Source organism: Patiria miniata, unplaced genomic scaffold, assembly GCF_015706575.1.
Source record: "Patiria miniata isolate m_02_andy unplaced genomic scaffold, ASM1570657v1 HiC_scaffold_3, whole genome shotgun sequence".
In the NCBI taxonomy this organism is placed as follows: Eukaryota; Metazoa; Echinodermata; class Asteroidea; order Valvatida; family Asterinidae; genus Patiria; species Patiria miniata.
The window spans coordinates 42,231,180-42,251,176 of NW_024037069.1; the positions used below are offsets into that span (position 1 = coordinate 42,231,180).

At 40.2% G+C, this 19,997-nt stretch overlaps 1 protein-coding gene across 1 annotated transcript in view; it reads left to right on the forward strand.

Annotated features, from left to right (window-relative positions):
• LOC119737346 (fibrillin-2-like) overlaps positions 1-19,997 on the forward strand; it is a 106,310-nt gene that overhangs the window by 66,111 nt on the left and 20,202 nt on the right. The window contains exons 29-46 of the mRNA XM_038211637.1: positions 113-226; positions 1,251-1,364; positions 2,027-2,140; positions 2,475-2,588; positions 6,589-6,699; positions 8,086-8,202; positions 9,007-9,117; positions 10,177-10,290; positions 11,060-11,173; positions 11,621-11,734; positions 12,411-12,524; positions 12,935-13,048; positions 14,083-14,196; positions 15,294-15,407; positions 16,447-16,560; positions 17,491-17,604; positions 18,766-18,879; positions 19,788-19,901. Coding sequence (XP_038067565.1) covers positions 113-226; positions 1,251-1,364; positions 2,027-2,140; positions 2,475-2,588; positions 6,589-6,699; positions 8,086-8,202; positions 9,007-9,117; positions 10,177-10,290; positions 11,060-11,173; positions 11,621-11,734; positions 12,411-12,524; positions 12,935-13,048; positions 14,083-14,196; positions 15,294-15,407; positions 16,447-16,560; positions 17,491-17,604; positions 18,766-18,879; positions 19,788-19,901 — 2,049 coding nt within the window. The remainder of the gene's footprint in view (positions 1-112; positions 227-1,250; positions 1,365-2,026; positions 2,141-2,474; positions 2,589-6,588; positions 6,700-8,085; positions 8,203-9,006; positions 9,118-10,176; positions 10,291-11,059; positions 11,174-11,620; positions 11,735-12,410; positions 12,525-12,934; positions 13,049-14,082; positions 14,197-15,293; positions 15,408-16,446; positions 16,561-17,490; positions 17,605-18,765; positions 18,880-19,787; positions 19,902-19,997) is intronic.

Consider the following 19,997-nt stretch of genomic DNA (forward strand, 5'->3'; position numbering starts at 1 on the left):
ACCCGAGTCCCAAGAAAGAAGTTATATTACCTTTGAATAGGAAATTTTTATTCATGAAATAATTCATATTTTAACTGTTGGTTTGAATATTATGACATTTTCCCCCGTCTAGATATTGATGAGTGTGCCAGCAGTCCGTGTCGGTTTGGATCCACTTGTAACGATCTCATCAACGGTTACACGTGCCGCTGTACCCCAGGATACGAAGGGACCAATTGCGACATTGGTATGTTCCCTTAAATACAGAGTAGACGTCATTGGTGCATTTTTTTTTTCGTTTGAAGCAAGAAAAGTGCTCCAAATCTAAAGACGGTGTTTAACAAATAACCTGATGACCCGTAAGCTTTGTGAATGCTGTATATTTTGAGAAAACACAGTATTCTGGATCTCCATTTCAATTCAAAAGTTGCTTTGTCAATCCCGAAATCAGAACTCGGGACATGATTCTCATTCAGCCGATTGTTGCTACTTCGATGACACACACTGAACCAACTATTCGGGCTACTAATAACAATCGCGCAAGCTTGTGTATCATGTCCCTACGCCTTCACCCCTTCATGAATTTGCTCAATTACAAACCAACTGCCAACGGAAATTTCCAAAAATGTGTCACTTGACGCATCTTTGGGAATGACGGTCTTTTATTGTTTTCTTCAAAATGAGTTAAATGACAGCATGCCAGAGGGAATACTTTTACAGGAAATTTAGTGTCATTACTATATTTTAACAAAGTTAGCCGACCAATAATTTGGTCAGTTACTTTTTGGATAGATGCAAATGGTCCACTTTACCTTTAAAAACAGACACAAAAGATTTTCCTCCTCCTTAGCCTCCCAAATCCTTCAAAATTGATAAGTTTTTTTGAAAGACTTTGTAGGATTCTGTATGGTACAGCTCAGCTACTGTTACTTTGAAATATATATTTTACAAAAAATCTGCCATAGGTTTCCTGCACTTTTAAGGATTTTGCAGAATTTAGAAAGGTTCACACAAAAATGCCTAAGGAGATGGAGTTGAGTTTCCTGAAAGCTAAGCAAAAAAAGTTTTTTTGTGTCTACTGGAAATTTTCAGCTCAATTGGATTTTGTCTGAAGACTTCGACTTATATTCATGGGTGTCGCTTTCCACTGATCACTTCTTTTTGACGTGTTTCAAAGGAGAGTAGTTTATTCTGGGGAATCAAATCTTGGACTCTCTAACCAAGAGTCAAGGGGCTTTACCGACGTATTGTTTGTTTCGCATTTTACACAGATATTGATGAGTGTTCCAGCTCGCCATGTCGTAATGGAGGCTTTTGCATGGATCGTATCAACTTCTACAGGTGTCAGTGTGCGTCTGGTTATACAGGAGATAACTGTGAAATTGGTCAGTTAATTTTCCAAAATATTCATTATGTTGATTGTTGAGTTTTAGTGGGTTTTTTTGGTCATATAAATGACACAGGGAAACTGGCTTTTTTCATTAGTGTGAGGTTGTAAATTGACAGTATTAGGATTTAAACCTGTGACAGGTTCAGATGGGTTGGGTTTGGGTTGGGTTGGGCTGGTTTTGGGGTGGGTTGAGTTGGTTAAGTTGAGTTGAGTTCGGGTGGGGGTGTTGGATTGAGTTGGGTTGGGGTGGGGGGAAGATGTTGGGTTAAGTTTGGGGTAGGGTGGGTTGGGCTGAGATAAGTTGAGTCGTTTGGGGTGGGTTGAGTTGGGTTGGGGTGGTTTGGGTTGAGTTTAGTTTGGGGGTTGAGTTGGGGTAAGGTGGCGATGGGCTTGGTTAGGTTGGGGTAGGTTAGGTTGGGTTGGGTTGAGTTTGGGTAGGGTGGGTTGGGTTGAGTTGGGATGGGTTGCATTAGGTTGAGCTGGGTTGGCCTGGTTTGGAGTGGGTTGAGTTGGGTGTGGGGTTGGGTTGAGCTGGGGTAGGGTGGGTTGGGTTGGGGTAAAAGCGAGTTGAAGTGGGTTGGGCCTGGTTTGATGGGGCCTTTGATAATCTTTTAAATATGTGATGATCTATAAATTTGATTTGATTTGATTTGATAGATTTTGATGAATGCAGCAGCAATCCTTGTCAAAACGGAGCGCAGTGCAACAACATGATCAATTTCTTCACTTGCACGTGTGCAGCTGGTTACGAGGGAGTCTTGTGTGGCATCGGTGAGTGTTATAAACTCAACTAAAGATTTGTAGGACTCCTCAAATTTAACGGGAAATCACAGTGTATCACAGTGTATATTATGCAGACTAAGACTTTACCTTAGGCACATTTGTTTAAACGTAAAAAAAACTATTCGGTACTTTAATGAATGTTGAGGCTGAAGAATTGACCGAGGCTAAGAAAATGATTTTGTCTACCCTTAGAGTCAGATAGGACTGATAAGTCTTAAAAATAAAAGTTCTGGATCTGCAAATTAAATTGTGCTATGAGTATAGATTTTTTGACACACGTTGGTCAATCCTACATTGTCTCCATAATTCCTCCTGTCTCCAGACATCAACGAGTGTGCGAGCAGCCCATGCCGCAACGGAGGCCGTTGTAACGACTTGGTCAACAGATACACGTGCCAGTGCCAGCCGGGCTTCCAGGGAATCAACTGCGAAATCGGTATTCCATTTTAGCTTCTTGAGTTTATTATAAAACCGAAACATACATTGCCATAATGACAGGTGTATATGAACGAAGACAAGTGGAACGTTTCTCACTGAATCCGCAAAAAGCCATTTTTGTGTAAGCGAATCATTTGAAAGATTTGAAAAAAATTAAAGTCTCAATTTCTTTTTTGATATTTCAAAGTCTCTAGTGCAGACAAGTTGCAAAGAAATTCCTTCTTTCTTTTTTTTATCAACACCGATTAAAGTTGAAGAACAAAAAGTAACATTCTTTTTTTATAATAGTGTAATTCACTACATTTAACCTTCTCTCTGTTTTCTTCCCCGATACAAGCAGCCAAAATATTTTGTTGGAGATGCAGATTTTGTGTTGTTTTTGTGCTGTTTGATTGCTTTTCCCGAATGGGTCGTTCTATAAACTTAGGGCCCACAGTGTGACATTTTTCCTGTCCCTGTTACATTGGTACTTTGTAATGTGCCATTCAAGTATCATTGAGAATCACTTCCAATGATTTTCTATTTGTTGGGTAGTAGTTTGCTATTCATAATCACTCTTGAAAGACGACTGCATTGAGGAGTGCATCAGAATTATAACATCATAGATGTCAGATGTACATGTAACAGGGACAGTAAAAAAAAGTGCACCCCATAGTTATGGAATGACCCATATGTAGCAGTTTACCACGAATCATTGTGATTGTTTGTTGCAATTATTTAGAATCGTTTTGGCCTTCTTTCTTTCACTTGTGTCTCTTCCATTCATTCCTTTCAATGCTCTTCTTTCCTTTTGTAACTCACCTTCCTTTTACTCCCCACCCCAGTTGTTTACTTAAGTAAAGTTGTTTTTATTTAATTCAGGGTTTTGTGTTAATATATAAGTCACTAGTTTGTTGGTTTTGGAATCTCTTCTAAACATGCCAACAATATTTGCAATTATACTAAATTTATCCTTGTTTAGATTTTTAAATTTAAAGAGCCCTTGTCGGAGAGTATAAATTTGACAGTTCGGACCTACTCTCTGAAAAAAAGTTGCATCTTGTTGCCAACCTTCTTAAACAATATGAGTTTTTAAAACTGGACGCAATAGTTTGGTAGAATCATCTTACGAGAATCCATTGATATCATTTATTTCTGGACCTTCAATGAGAAAAAAGAATGAGGAAAATTTTAAAAAAATATGTCTCATTGAAATGTTGCATTTAGAAGTAAAGAATTTTTATTTGATTTGAAAATTGCAGCACTTTTTTTATCTTGAAATAAAACTGATTTTCACAGAGCAGGCTGTATTCACTTTCTTAACATAAAAGAAATATTCCTTCTGTTGCATGTTCAGGGTTTATACTTCCACACTCATCCAAGAATGTCTTTTTTTCCCTGAATTATTACCATTTAAATATCCATCATGACTGTTTATGTAATTCATAAAAGTAATTTCACAAAATGGACCTTTTTATGACAACTTCTCATCTGAAGTTTTCAGCCACCATTGTTGATTTGTGTTTGCTTTTGCTCTGTTTTTTTTATGTTTTATTCTCAAAAGTTGTGCATTTTGAACACAGAATCCAGAGAAGGGTGCTTGCTTTTCCTTTGTTAGTTTGTCTGAGCTTGCCTGAAAATTTCAAGACTCACCAGACACCCGTGAGTAATAACTGGACCCCAAAGTAAGTCTCTCCCACCCTTCAGAGATTAGCACGTAAGTCATACAAATTTAGAAACAGGTTTTCTAAGCCTCAGAAATTTTCAGATGGTAATATTCTATCCTTAGTACATTTCACAAATACAGTTAGAAGGTTAGTTTACCACCAAATCAAGTCGTTACTTTAGAAGAACCCTGGAGGAATAGGAGCAAATTTCTGAATAATCGATTTTTATGTAGGTATTATCAGGGTAAATCCTTTGATTGGTAATATTTTACATTCCGAATTTGCTAATATAGTCATATTTTGAAATTAGTATTGAAAGAGGAAAATGGATCAATAGGTCCCGGTGAACATTTGTTAAAAACAGGGCATTCAGCTTTCATCGGATTAGCTGGTTTCCTCCTTTTTCACTTCACAGTTAAAAATGTAAAAACACTGTAAAAAGTGTTTTAAAGCCCAGAATTTCCTATTTTTGGGTTTTTTTACTTCCAGGTTGCATGCGTGTATAAATAATTAAAATAGAGAGCACAATTATCAGTATAATGAATAAAAACCTATTTATTTTAGAATGTATATTTCCCCCTTTTTTATCACTAGGCTTAGCATTTAATTACAATAGAATTCCCTCCTTCCCCTACCTCCTTCAACTCTCCTATCCTAAATTTCATCTGATTTCAATTTCTTTTGTTTCTTTCTCAGTCTACCACCATCTTTAATTTTCTTATTGTTGTGCCTTCTGTTTTCATGTTCTGAATACTAACATCATATTTTGGTTCACCAAACACCATATTCTGAATGTCATTAAGCCTAACAAAAGCAACCCTTTAAAAAAACTGGACCATTCACAGTGAATTACACTGTGAATGGTCCAGTTTTGAAGGGTTATTTTAGTCTAGAAACCAATTTCGAACCAAGTGAAATTCCGCAACCTGTTATGTTGAGCTGTCTGTTTTTGTGTTGTGTCAGAAGTTGCCGTCCCGAGAACAGATTTCTCGCTGTAAAAGTCTTTTCCTTTATGTGCTATTAACAAAATTCTTGTAGCAAATATTCCAGTCCACTTTTTTTTTTCATCGGTCATTCTACACTTTTACTAACTGTTCTTCATTGATGCATGTGTATGTGAGTGTGAATGAAGGCTGGAAAAAAGTCTTGGAAGAGGCATGGCAGTTTCGTTTTTCGTGCCATATTTGTTCTACCAGTTCAACACTACAAGTTACTGACCACCTTGTCTCCATTTGCCAGTGGGGAGTTAGTCTTTAATCGGATTTTCTGTTTTAGTTTGTTTATTTTGACATTGTAACAGGCCGAATTTGAAACTGACTTTGCAAAAGACTTGGTTATAATAATGAACAAAATACAGTTAAAAAAAACCAAGCAAGGAAGCAAAACAATCAAGCAATCGCCCACTGTCAATTTGCAAGATTATTAATGAAATGCAAATTATAACAACCAACTTGGTATTTCTTCACTGCTAGAAAAAAAACAATTTCTGGCAGTTTCTTCAGACAACTCCAACTAAATACCTTTTTTTTTTAAAGGATATAATCAAATGAAAAGAAAAATCTGCATGATAATAATAAAAGTGGTACTTCCAACAAGCTGAAGAACAAGAAATTGTAGACATTTCTCTGAACTAAGTTTGTTTAAGACTTCATCAAGAACATGGACAAATGTGAGGCGTTCTGAAGAAAAAAAATGAGACAGAACTGGGCAGAGGTCAAAATGAGGGTTTGCGTGTATTAGGACTGTTTCTTGCCCTTCAATCTGACAAGAATATTGAGAAAAAGACTCAAGTTTTTTTAGTTTTGTAGTAGTGAAAATGAAAGATGCCAATTGTTTTTTTCCTTGAAAACACTTTTACTCAATGATTTGTATACTACTTCTTTAAAATATGTGTAGTAGATTTATCAAAGATTACAAATGTCAATAAATCTAAAAATCAAAGAAAAAATTACCCTCATTGGGTTTTTGCTTTGTTCTCCACAACTGCCTGTGCCCAGTTCCATCTTGTTTTGCCAGAATGTCTCACAAATGTTCCATAACTCAAATGATATTTCCAATTTGACTAAACACTTTATGCCCATCATTCCAGACTGTTTTGCCAGAGTCCCCCAAACCAAATAGTACAAGGAACAACTCAGCTCTACCCAAATAGATTGACTGGACTCTGGAGTCATTTCAAACAAAAGTCAACAGTTGATCTTCGAACAAAGTCACTCCTGTTTCAAAATTGAACCTTTCAAATCTTCAGAATAATTTTGTAATGCCAGTCTGCCACAGGTGTTCCGACAGTGTTTTGTGTGCATTTGCACTCATGGGCTTAATTATCGTTTGTTTCTTCCCTTCCTACTCTAGACATTGACGAGTGCGCCTCTAATCCTTGCATAAACGGGCAGTGTACGGATCAGGTCAACAGGTACACCTGCACCTGCAGCCCTGGGTGGGATGGCGTTAACTGCGAAATCAGTAAGTATTTGATATTTCAGAGTTGTTTTGATTTCATTTGATTTCAGAGTTGTGTTGATTTCAGAGTTGTACTGGAGGACAAGCCTAGGGTGTTATTAGCTGTGCGCATCGTCCATTGAGGGCGTGCACACCTCCTTTTTTCTCTGGGCATTTCTTGGTGTGTAGTTCACTTTTTTTGTAAACCTGCTTACTGGTGTCGTGGTTAAAGTCCGTCACTAGTCATCAAAAGTCCTCACAAGTCCATCACAAGCCATCCGAGTCAATTCTAGTCAATTCACAAGCTATTCAAATGGTATTTTTTTGTATTGCAAAAGCGGCATCTTTGTTAATGTTCAGCCCCGGTTGCTTGCATGTGACCAGACAGGTGATTGACTTGTGATTTGACTTAATATTGACTTGTGATTTGACTTGTGTTTGCCTTGTGACTGGCATGGGCTCCGAACCCCACGCCTATAGCTCAGAATTCTGGTAGCTGATTCAATGACTCCAACCTCGAAAACAATGTTCAAAAAAATTTCTTATGCCTTTAGCTGAGAGAACCTCGAAAATTATGTTTAAATTATTATCTTTTGTGCTAAGATAATTATTGGTTAAAGTGGTAAGAAATTGCCTCAGATCACACCACAGAGCATCGAGAATCCAATTTTTTGGGGGCTCTTAAGCGGGCCCCGAACCCCACGCCTATAGCTCAGAATACCGATAGCTGATTCTATGACTCCAACCTCGAAAACGAGGTGCAAATAATTATCTTTTGCTAAAAAAAATTAGTTAAAGCATGGAGGAAAGTGGTAAGAAATTGCTTCAGATCACACCACAGAACATCTAGAATCCAATTTTTTGCCGTAAGGGTTTCGCGCTTTGCGCTCGCATCAGTTCTGATCAAGGTATGTCCCCTCCCCCCACTTTTGAGAAGCGATTGACGCCCCTGCATGATGCCCCCCCCCCCCATGAAATGTTCCAGCCCCCCCCCCCGCACTCCCCCCCCCCCCCCCCCCCCCCACTGAAAAATTCCTGGCTACGCCACTGCTGCAGGTCAAAGCCATTACTGGTGGGTCCGCATTGACAACTGGATGACTGGGTAACATCACCTACCTTGCGCAGGCTCTATTCGAGTTGTGTTGTACAAAAGTCCTTGAGAACCATGAAAGATGATGTTCCCCAGATAACATGGGATGGTGTACCCAGTGAAGTCCATTAGATCGCCCTTCGTGAATTTTGGCAGTGCGTCACGTAAACAGCCGCAGTGAAATTTCACAATCAAATACCATGGTGGCATAAAAAGCTGCATCTCTCTTTGTAACTGCGTGAGGGGGTACGTATACAAGATGTCCATAGTAATCCATACACACATATCACTCCTTCTTTGCTTTGTTTCTTCATGCGCAGATATCGATGAATGTGCCAGCCAGCCGTGTCTCAACAACGCCCAGTGTACCGATCAAGTCAACGGCTACTCCTGTGCTCCATGTTTGCCCGGCTTCGATGGCATCCGTTGTCAAATCGGTAAGTACCGTCATTAAGCCCCTCCCCCTTCCTTATGCCCCCCTTTCCTTATGCCCCTCTTCAATTCATTATGCCCCTCCCCCGTCCTGATGCCCATCCCCCTTCCTTATGCCCTGCCCTCTTCCTTATGCCTATCCCCCTTCCTTATGCCACTTCCCCTTCCTTTTGCCCCTCCCCCTCCTTATGCCCCTCCCCTTTCCTTGTGCCCTGCCCCCTCCCCATCGGAAATTGCTGGAATAAACTACCCCTTGTATCCAACATCACAATTAAGCCCAGGTCTTTTTTCCTGTCCAATAGCTATCAGTGGTCATTCGCGTAAATCCGTGTCGGCAAGTGGGGGGAAGGTGGATGACCATACCGCAAAGTCCAAAAATTGCCCGCCGCGGATATTCAAAAAGGGATGGGGGGGGGGGGGCTTGATGCTTGATAACACGTGACACTAGGGGTAACTGCCCATGATACTGGAACACATTGATACTGGAACATTGGAAAATTACAACATAACCTCAAAATCAACTTCTTCTTTTTTTCGCCACAAAAAAGGGGGGGGTTGATCCAATGGCACATCCCCCCCCCCCTTTCAAAAAATGAAGGCGATATATCCTTCCCATCCCCCTCCTGAGTGTAATAATAATAATAGTGAACATTTATATAGCGCCAAAATCCGTCTAAAAAAGACACTCAAGGCGCTTTAACCCTTGTTATACTGCTCAGTGTAGTACCCCACTGTAGTGGTTTCTTGTTGCGATCATCTGGTAAGTCGATAAGTCTGATCTTTATTTCTTTGTTTGTTCCCTTCCACAGACATCCAAGAGTGCGACAGCAATCCGTGCCAGAACGGCATCTGCATTGACGCAATCAATCTCTACACCTGTTCCTGCTTCCCTGGGTGGGAAGGCACCAACTGTGAAATTGGTGAGTTTAGACAACCCGCCCTTAACCAGTTCGCGCCGGAGCCCATGTATACACTCAAAGGTCCTGCGGTAATTAGAACGAATGACAGATAAACACGCAGGGAGCGAGGCCGGAAATATCTGTCAGTGACCCGCTCGCAGCGAGCGAGGCCGGCAATATGAGTATGCTGCCCGAGGGTGATGGCTTCAACCCGCCTGCGTTCTTGTCAAAATAATCCCAGCGCAAACTGGTTAAGAGTGCGAACTGTGGTTTAAAGCTCAAGTAGGCTGTGCTGCATTATGTGGCTACTGACGGGCTGTAACACACATATTTATGGGAAATGGCTTTCGTCTCTCTTCCATAGGTTCATGTGTAATCGCAAGCCGCAGCCCAGTAAGGCCACACAAAAAATGTTGTGTTGCCCTCGCATGAAAAATATCAGCAGGGTTGGTTGGTCAGGGAGTGGTTTTTTTTTTTTTTTTTTTTTTTTTTTTTGCTTTCACACAATATATACATTATATACATTATTTTCCTAGTTCTTTTACCTCGTTCCTACTTTTGCTACTTTATTCTTGAAATTCCAACCTTTTCCAACTTTTTGGTCCCACAACTCCAAAAATGAGATCTATATGGATAGTTTTCATAGCAGTGTTATACACACTGTCATATGTAAATCACACAATGAAGGGCTTGGGCGCAGGAGTACTGCAACTGTACTTCCAAGAGCTTAGTTGAGGATGTAGCACAAGTGTTGTGAGTACAGAACATGCCACATGAGGCTTATGATGCTGTGGACATGGGTGAGTATCAACGAAAACTACTCCTGAAAGCCTGCAAAATTCCTACTTATTATCCTGATTTTGTCCTCCGAAGTCCTACTTTTGTCCTGATTTTTAATTTTTTTTTGGAAATTTTGATCCTACTGTTCTCCTACTTTTTATGCTCGGCCTGCTTGAAGGTCTACCATACGCATGCTTTCATTCTGTTTTGTGTCCGTTGCAAAGTTCGGCCAACAGTTTAGAATAGGCCTAAATACACATGCGGGCCCAAGCCTCAATGTTTGCTTGCATATTTCCACAGATATCAATGAGTGTGCCAGCAATCCGTGCCAGAATTCAGCAGCCTGCGTGGACAGCGTCAACGAATTCACCTGCACTTGCCTGGCAGGGTACATCGGGATCCTCTGCGAGATCAGTGAGTATTTTTTTTTATAAAAACTCGTCCGATACAAGGTTGAAAGCCACAAGGACTACTAAATTGGGGAAAAAAGAGAGGCACTAGTGTCCCTGCGATCCTGTGTCCAAACAGGACGTCTTTTAAATTTAAGTAATTAAATTTTCAAACATCAACAAAATCAAAACTATCAAATTATGATGAAATACCTTACTTGACTGTAAGTGAATAATAGTCTCAAGCATCCTGTGAAATCATGGCACCTCGTGTGTTGTCATTTCCAAGAAAAGTGGAATTTTTGTATCAATATCCAACGATGGTCGACCAACCATTGTTGGAAAAAAAAATTGCCTTTGTTTTTCAAATACTGCCCCTAATTTGCCCAATTTAACTAGTCCACATTTTGTTTGCAATGGGTTCCACATCCGTGAACATATGCAAGCCAGCTAGTCTGGTTCCCTGACCTGACAATTCCCCGACGTCTTAAAATGCTCCATTTTGTCTGAAGTAGGGTCAGGGAACCGTACTACAGAAACAGCATTTTTTTTCTTGGTTATCAAGCATCTATGAGCACAAAACTTTTGAACAGGTCAGTGTGACAATATTTGCTATAAAATAGTAACCCCCAAATCCATCCATTTCTGAAAATTGCAGCACAAGTAAATGTTGTATATTACCTTAAAATGTTTGCCGAAACACTAGGGAGTATTTTCACCCTCTTTATTTTCCCCATTTTACTTTCAATGTACCCATTTTATTTTTAATGGATTAATTGATTTTTTTTTTTCAGATGTGAATGAGTGCAGCAGCAACCCTTGCCAGAACGGAGCCGCTTGTAACGATGGCGTCAATTCCTACACCTGCACATGTATGCCTGGTTTCCAAGGCACGAACTGTGAAGTCGGTGAGTTTTTGTTTTGTTTTGTTTTTTACTTTTGTCCATTTTTAATTTCCAAGCTTGAGGTCAAATTCATCACAGCCAAGAGACAACGTTCTGCTTAAGCGATACACGTACATGATTTTGTTGCAATGACCCTTTTTTTGCGCAGCCATGTCACAGACGCGTGTGTGTCCACAATTACGCATTATGTTGTATCATTTTTTTGGTCCACCTTTTACTACCAATTAGTTCAGGCACTGGTTCCATATGAAATACGTATGTGAAGTTTGTGTCGCGCGATAAAATCTCTTCTCTTCGAAAATTGCGTGATAAGTTGTTTGACATTTTTTGACGTTGTTACATAAATGCTAACACCCTCATTGATATATTTTGTATATTTATAAAAACAAGCGACATTGTCAAGTTTTTAATTCGTAATTTTTTGTCCTGTCTTTTTGCCGTGGTTGACAGATATCGACGAGTGTGGCAGCAACCCTTGTCAGAACCAGGCGGAATGTCTGGACCTGGTCAATCTATTCCGCTGCATCTGTCGCGCGGGATACATCGGAGAATTCTGCCAAATCGGTAGGTGCCGGTAGAAGTAGTGCTGCAGTATCATGGCACTTTTATATCAAAGCAAACCAGCGTCAGTTACGCATGTCAGCAACGCATATTTTAGCGCTGCATATTTATTTTTACTCAGCCAAAATTATCAAACCTCCCTCAAATGTCTTCTTTTTTTCAAGTCGACCAACAAAAGAACGAAAGACAAAGCTATTTTTAGCTGCGGGATAGCAGCGCAACAAATCATCATGTCTCTCCGTTAGTTAGTTAGTTAGTAACAAGCATTGACATTGTCTATTGCTCGTACATATTTTGACTGATTTCAACCAAACTTTGTCACAAGTATCAGTAGCCCAGCCCCAACATGTCACATGACCAAACTGGAGTCAAAGGTCATAATGAAGTCACTTGGGTCAGAAAATCTTCTTCTTTTTTGTTATTTTAACAAGAATTCGTTTGCCCGCAGCTTCTGAGATATGTCCGATCAAGCTTGTCAATTAGGGAAGAAGGATGATTGTGAAAAGATTTAGACTTCCAATCCTTTTTGAATTTCAGAAATTTTTCATTTCAAAAGTGTGTTCCTGAAACGTAAATTTACCTGTATTCCCATTATCATTTGTTGTTGTTTTTTAGCATGGTTGATATTTCTATCCTTTATTATCATTTTGCTTGTGTTTTCATGTCTGTTTTGTGTCAGATGTTAACGAATGTGCCAGCAACCCTTGTTTCAATAACGGCAACTGTGTGGATGGAGTTAACCAATACACGTGTAACTGCTTGGCTGGATACGAGGGCAGTCGCTGTGAAATCGGTACGTATTAACTTAAATCTGATAAAAGTGCCGTGCATGAAATTAGGGAAATTGGGTGACCGCTTTTCAAGCGTCTTGTTCAAACAACGGAAAGCAACATTATTCGCTTCGTTCACAAGTACCCCCTCACCGGCAGAGAAAGTACAGTTGGGGGTGACCGAATGACGCCATCTCGCCTGACTGCAATATTTTGCCGCGCCAAGCCCGGCCACTGCGTGTACATAGTAGAAATCCCCTGGTGCACGCTCGTCAACCAGCGAAATATCTGTGTCCCCCCATGGGAGGTTGTTGCTAGGTAAAAGGGCGCCCTCTTTTGTTTGCGCATGGAGCCCATGGTCCTGTGGTAAAATGACGTCATGTTTTGTTTACTTGTGCACTTCTAATTGCCTTTTCTTGTCTTGCCTTTTTAGATACTAACGAGTGTTTCAGCAGCCCTTGCCAGAATGGAGGTTTCTGTCTTGACCGCGTCAACTCATATGAGTGTCTCTGCCCTCTGGGATACAATGGAATGAACTGCCAAACCAGTAAGACATCGGTCATATCCATCCATTGCCCCCCCCCCCCCCCTCCCCCCCCCCCCCCCCCCCCCACCCTCCTCACGACAACATTTTCCAATGGTGTTCCTGTGAATGGAAGGAATTTTTTAGAGTTGTAATGACTGGAGTTAGTGACTCGACTCGAGTCCGACTCGAACACAATTTTGGCAACTCGACTTGATTCAAGTCCCAACGGGTAACTGACTTGACTTGACTCAATCATTGCAAGCAAATGACTCGACTCGACTTTACTCGAGTCACTCATCAGAAAACTTGACTCGACTCAAGTCGAAGGCTAATAACACTCTAGTCCCAGAGCTTTGCGAAAACATATTTGCGGTGACTTAGGGTACAAAGTTGCTTATGTTCGTGTACGTTGCGTTACCGTCAAGTTGTGGCCACTTATCGAATACAAATATATGCCTTATCAGACTCCCCCACCTCGTGGTTTTATAATGTAACACACAAACTACTATCCCGGAACCAGACTGTAAATGTATTGACCTTCGTGACCTAATGACTCAACTCGACTCAAGTTATTTCCTTAAAATGACTCGACTCGACTCGAGTCACAAAATTCAGTGACTCGTTACAACGTGAAGTTTGGACTTTGTGCCCCTCTCACCTCTCTCGTCAACCTCCCCACCCCACCCATCCATGCAACCCTTCCCCTACCCCTGATCCCTCCCTCTCCTCCTCTGCCCTTATCAAACCCTCTGTAATTGCTGGCTGTAGCCCCACCACTCAATCAGCCCTATCATCAGTCATATAAGCCCTACTGGTTTTCCGGATGATCTCCACTCATAAATTAAATTGTAACAGTTCTCATTTTCATTGATAACAACTTGATGAACTTGATAAACTGAACCTGATTCTGAAAAACTGCACTTCTCTGTGCTCTCATGAAAGCTTCAGTAAGTAATTGAAAAAATTTAGAAAAACTGTCTGGTTTGTATAAACGGGATCTGATGAAACTCTTTATTCATGCATGTTCCATTTCCTTTGTTTTGTTTTTTTAATAGACACTAATGAATGTGCCAGTCAGCCCTGTTCTAACGGCGGCACCTGCAGGGATGAGGTGAATGGTTACAGGTGTACCTGCGTGCCTGGTTGGACCGGCGCTAACTGCGATCAAGGTCAGAATTCGCCATTTTTAGGATCTTGGCAGAATTTATAAGAACAGTCAAATGAATATTTTTGGACCAAGCCAACAATAGATTTCAGGGAAATGTATCACAGAAAATGTTTATGTTCGAAAAAAAAAATTGAGAAAGAATTTTTTTTATCTGATAAATTTCAGAGGTTCACTGCATGGTAACATGAAAAAAAAATTCACAGAAATAAGGATTTTTTATAGATTTTAGATTTTATTGTGTATTTCAGTGTATATAACATGCATGTTACACCTTTAATGTGCATCAAGTTTGCTTGGAGATACACCAGATATCCTAGCACGAGTAGAACATAGAATAATGTAGTGTGTCTGTGTCCAACATGCCGTACAGCCTCTCGTCCTCATGGATAACGAAACACAAGACAAACAACATTATTCCATGTTCCATTCGCACTCCTGCGAAAAACTTAAATAATTTAGTTCATGGGTCTTTGAGTTACTGGATACCATTAGCAAACATTCAATAATGAAACTGTCAAAATATGAATAATCCTACTTAATTGTAAGTAAGTAATATGATCACGCATCCTATAAAATCATTTCGTCTAGAATTCTGTCATGTCCTCAAGATGGTTTAGACAGAACCACCTCACCGTTAACAGAAACCTTTTCTTTGCGATGGGAAAAGTTAAGATGAATTTTCATACTTTCCTCCCCAAAAAAATCTACTGAGCTGAAATTTCAACAGGCTTAAGTTTTTTAATGGCCTGCTTAAGATTTATTGTATGGTTGTTCCCTGAATCAGCAAAAAAACACCTTTTTTTTGCAAAGGATGTCTAGTTCACTATACAGGATGAGTAAAAATAAAGGGAAACCCAAATGGCAGGACCAATTTTTGAATGAAATTTTGCCTGAAGCACCTCCAAAATCTAGGGCATGAAAGCCCAATCAATGGGCTTTCTTTTAGTACAAGAATCATTCAAATCACTCATGTACTTTTTAAGTTACGAAATTTTGAACACAAACACTGTTTAAAAGTTCTGTCCACGGATCACCAAAAAAGTAAGCTGTACATCACTGAATTGAGATTGTATTTGATCTTGTGCCCTAACTTCACAGATATCAACGAGTGTGCCAGCAACCCTTGCCGCAACGGAGGACAGTGTAACAATCAGCTCAATAGCTACTCCTGCGTTTGCCGCTCTGGCTACAACGGCGTGAACTGCGAGATAGGTATTAGCTTGTTGGGTCAACATTTCTGTGTTTGTTTTCCCCTTATTTTTGATATTGGTGTCGGGTCATGGAAGGGGGTTTCTTGAAAAAATTAAGAGAGCGACAGAGACCTGATTCTGCGGCAGAGACCAGGGGCAAATTTCACTAACCTCGTCTTATTTTGCGACTCATCTTAGGTCTTAAGACGAGTCCCCGCTCTAAGATCAATCTTAGCCAAGACATGTCGTTAGACAGATTTCGCTAAACCCATCTTAAGTGAGACGCATCAAAACTACCAATTTGATGGCTGTTTCATGTTTGTTTTTACCGCTGGACGAAACACTTGTTGAAAAGAAATGCACAAAACCAACTTCCCGTAAGCATGCACAGAACATTAACTTTCGCCAGAAAAAAAGTACTCTACTCAATACATTTCACAAAAGGTAGTTCTACACAAGATACAATAGAGTCATTCTTGCTCCCTATTTCACCACTCTATTTTAAAAGTTGACTAAATATAATAAATGGCGTATAATAAACTGTTGTAAATAAGCTATTTTTATTAACACTACCTTCGTATCAGAAGTCTTTTCAAATCTGTTTCTTACAGCAATTTTCTTTCTCGAAGCGATAACTGTAGGCTGACGCTCGTCTTTAACGGCAATGATTTCCAGACAACTTACAAATTAACGTACGCATTAATGAGATAAGACGACCCTCAGACCGATGTTAAGTTAAGGCCGCGTTGCTAAGGAAGTTAGGACGTGTTGAATGTGTCTTAAGTTGGTGAAATTGATCCTAGGACAAGTTGCGAGATGAGACCAACTACCCTTCCTAAGACACGTCTTAGCGTTTCGTGAAATCGGTCCCTGATCAATTGACTTGTTCAAAATGGCGGCGCACATGTTGACGGAAGGTGACAGGACAAACTATGAATTTAACTGAGATTTTTCTGTCTAAAGGATTGTAAAGTGTAACACTTGCTGTTGGCAAATGACTCTGTGCGTATGGGTTTCCAATTTCAACAAGCCTTTAACTTGTGTTGCCCTGTCTGCCCCAGATATTGATGAGTGTGCCAGTGGCCCATGTCAGAACGGTGGACGGTGTAGGAACGACATCAACGCTTACTTCTGCCAGTGTCCTGCAGGCTACAGTGGTGTCAACTGCCAAACAGGTAAGAAGATATGTTGTCTTTGGCTATAGCTATTCACTGTACTGTACCACATCAATGGCAAAGACCAAAGCCATAAGAGACTTGGCCTGAACCATTTGTTGTATACGGCTATGGCTACTCACTGTATTAAACCAATGGCAAATTCCTCATTGCCTGAGGAATTTGTTGTCTAAGGCTATGGCTACTAACTGTACTGTACTAATGGCGAAAAAGCGAAGTCATAGCCAGAAGAGACCTGATTCAGACATCATCGGAGCCGTTTTGTGGCTATGGCTATGGCTATTCATTATACTGTACTGTGCCAATGGCAGAAACTTGAGCCATAGCCACAAGAGACCTGATTCAGACATGGCCTGAGCCATTTGCTGTGCACAGCTATGGCTATTCACTATGTTGTACAAATGGCAAACACCAAATCCATAGTCACAAGAGACCTGATTCAAGCATGGTCTGAGCCATTGGCAAACTAAATATGGGTAAAGTCTAGTATCATAGACTTTGGGTGTCTCGAACGTCAAAGTGCAGTGCAGCTGGGCCAAAAGTCAAGATAGCAGCTATCATTACTGCTCCTTCACTGAATAAGTGCTTTCATTTTTATGTACAAAAACTTAACGCAAGTTGCAGTAGGGACTTAAGTCCGCCATCTTTGTTCTTGACGTTCGTCATCTACTCCCCAATGAGTTCGGAGTGAAAAGCCTGTCCATGAACACTGTTCGCATGGTGGTTCTCGTTATTGAGAACCCCGTTCTCGTGTTCTTTCAACACGAAAACGGTATTTCTAATACGCCCTTTGTGTTTACCTTCTTAAACATTTAAATATCCGTTGCCTAAATTTCTGCCAGAGAGAGACTTAACTTTCAATTTCAGTGAAAAATCTTAATCAAAGGAGGTGAATTTAATATCGTTTTTCTCTTCTGTTTTGTCCCCCAGATATCAATGAATGCGACAGCAATCCATGTCAGAACGGTGCACAATGCCAGAACAACATCAACTTCTACGTCTGCAACTGTCTGCCTGGATATGAGGGAACCCAATGTCACATCGGTATGTCTGTCACCATAGGCGTAGCCAGCGGGGGGGGGGTAAGGGGGACATTTAACACCCCCCCCCCCCCCAATATTTTGTAACGACTGCCCTTTTCCATTCAAATGCCCTTTTGTCAACGGGCTTACCCCCACCAATAATTTGTAAAGAGTGGCCTTTTTTTTACGAAGTGCCCTTTTTTTTTCTGAACAAGTGCCCTTTTAAAAAAGATGTGGGGCCCTTTTTTGTGGCATCTGCAGTTTTGGGTGCCTTTTCACTCTTTATAATTTTTCGAATTTTAAAATTGGAATTACTTTTGAAGATGTGTCGGTTCTCAAAGGTAACGGACACCATTTGCAAACATTCGAAAACAGAACTGCCAAAATATTATGAAGTATCCTGCTTGATTGTAAGTAAAGAATAGGATCAAGTATCCTCTGAAATCGTCGTGCCTAGTAGGCTGTCATTTCAATGAAAAGAGGAATTAATATCGTGTCCTCGTTATGTCACGATTAAAAAAATACTGCCCCAATTGACCAAATTTAGTTTAGTTTGTGATCGGTTAGATCTCTGTGAGTGAGCACTATTTTTCCGAGTGACAAACTGGGGATCGTACCACAAGAGGGTGCGAGTCAAAATGTATTAATGAACATTTTGGAAGGGAGGGCTTTCAATGGAAACCTTGCTTGTGTCCAGAAAAATGCATATGTATTTTTACATTTTTCTCAAAAAGTATATCTACTTTAGTTTCTTAATAGTTCCTTGAATCTGCAAAAATACAATTACATTTTTGCATATGAAAAATACATGCACTCGGTCCGTCCTTAGAAGAATGCTGAGAATACTGATATTTGAATCTCTCTTCAGTTTTCCACAGACTATCAGTAGTAGCTAGGCCTCATTCACGGGTCGGCCATATTAAATTGGAAGTGCCCATTTTCCCGCATCATCATGAATATTCATTTTGATTTATAACTCCTCCCACCTCCCCTCTCCAGACATGAATGAGTGCGCCTAGGCTCTGCCCATTTCCCTCAATCATCGTGAATATTCAGTTTGATTTATAACTCCTCCCACTTCCCCTCTCCAGACATCAATGAGTGTGCCATGGCTCTGCCCATATTCCCTCATCATCATGAATATTCATTTTGATTTATAACTCCTCCCACTTCTCCTCTCCAGACATCAATGAGTGCGCCAGTCGGCCATGTCGCAACGGAGCGTCCTGCTCGGACCAGGTCAATGGTTTCACATGTACATGCCAGCCGGGATGGTCAGGGCCAACGTGTGCTGATAGTAAGTACAACCCAACCCTGCCTAACTCTTATCCTGCCTAACTTTTTGCCCACAAATTGCCTAACTCTTAAACCAGTTTGATAATTCTTTTCAAGTTTAAAAGGTTATTTCATCCTTGTCAACACAAGCATCGAGATTTTCATTTTCTGTACAAGTCTCTTCTGTTTGACTGTTGTAAATAACTACATATATGTGAAGCATTCTGTCTAAATGAGACAGAACTGGGCAGAGGTCGAAATGAGGGTTTGTGGGTATTAGGAAGGAGAATAAAATTTGCTCTACAATACTGTTTGTTGCACTTCAATCGGACATTGCATTTATCGACATGTCCAAAAAGTAAAATACTGAGAAAAAGGCCTTTAATTTTCAAGGTTTGTAGTTTTGAGTATGGAAGATGCCATTTTGTTTCTCCTTAGATAAAATTTTATTCTACAATTTTGATACTGTCTTTGAAATAAGTGCATTAGACGTAATCAAAGATTACAAATATCAATAAATCTGAAAATCAGAAAAAGTTCACTATTCAGTTTTTTTGCATTTTTCTCCAATTTGGCCTGTGCCCAGTTCTGTCTCAATTTGCCCGAACGCCTCACATATAAGAGATCAAGACATTTTGTCAACACGGATGCCACGAGCTGTTTTTCAACTTGATATAGTTGTTTGGGTTGCTCCAAATAGCACATTGAAGTTCAGATTGAGAATTTGTATTCATTTTGTCACAGAATGCTTTTAAAAGGTGAGTTAAAATGGCTGTTATTAAAAAAAAATAAAAAAAAAAATTTAAATATGTAGAAAATGAAAACACCGTGTTCTTTTCCCAGCGTGATGATACATGGTGATGTCAGTCCAAAACAAAAAGCAAGAAGGAAGAATTTTGCTAATAAAATATTTGACATTTTTGTCATCAGATATCAACGAGTGCGTCAGTTCACCTTGTCAGAACGGCGGTAACTGCGTCGACCAGATCAACCGATACGTCTGCCAGTGCGTAGCGGGATATACAGGCACCAACTGTGAAAACAGTAAGTCCTCCAGACAAAAAAAAATGAATCAGATCCTACAAATCGTCGAGAGCCCGGCAGAAGGGCGTATGAGCATTCTGACGCAAAAATCACCTT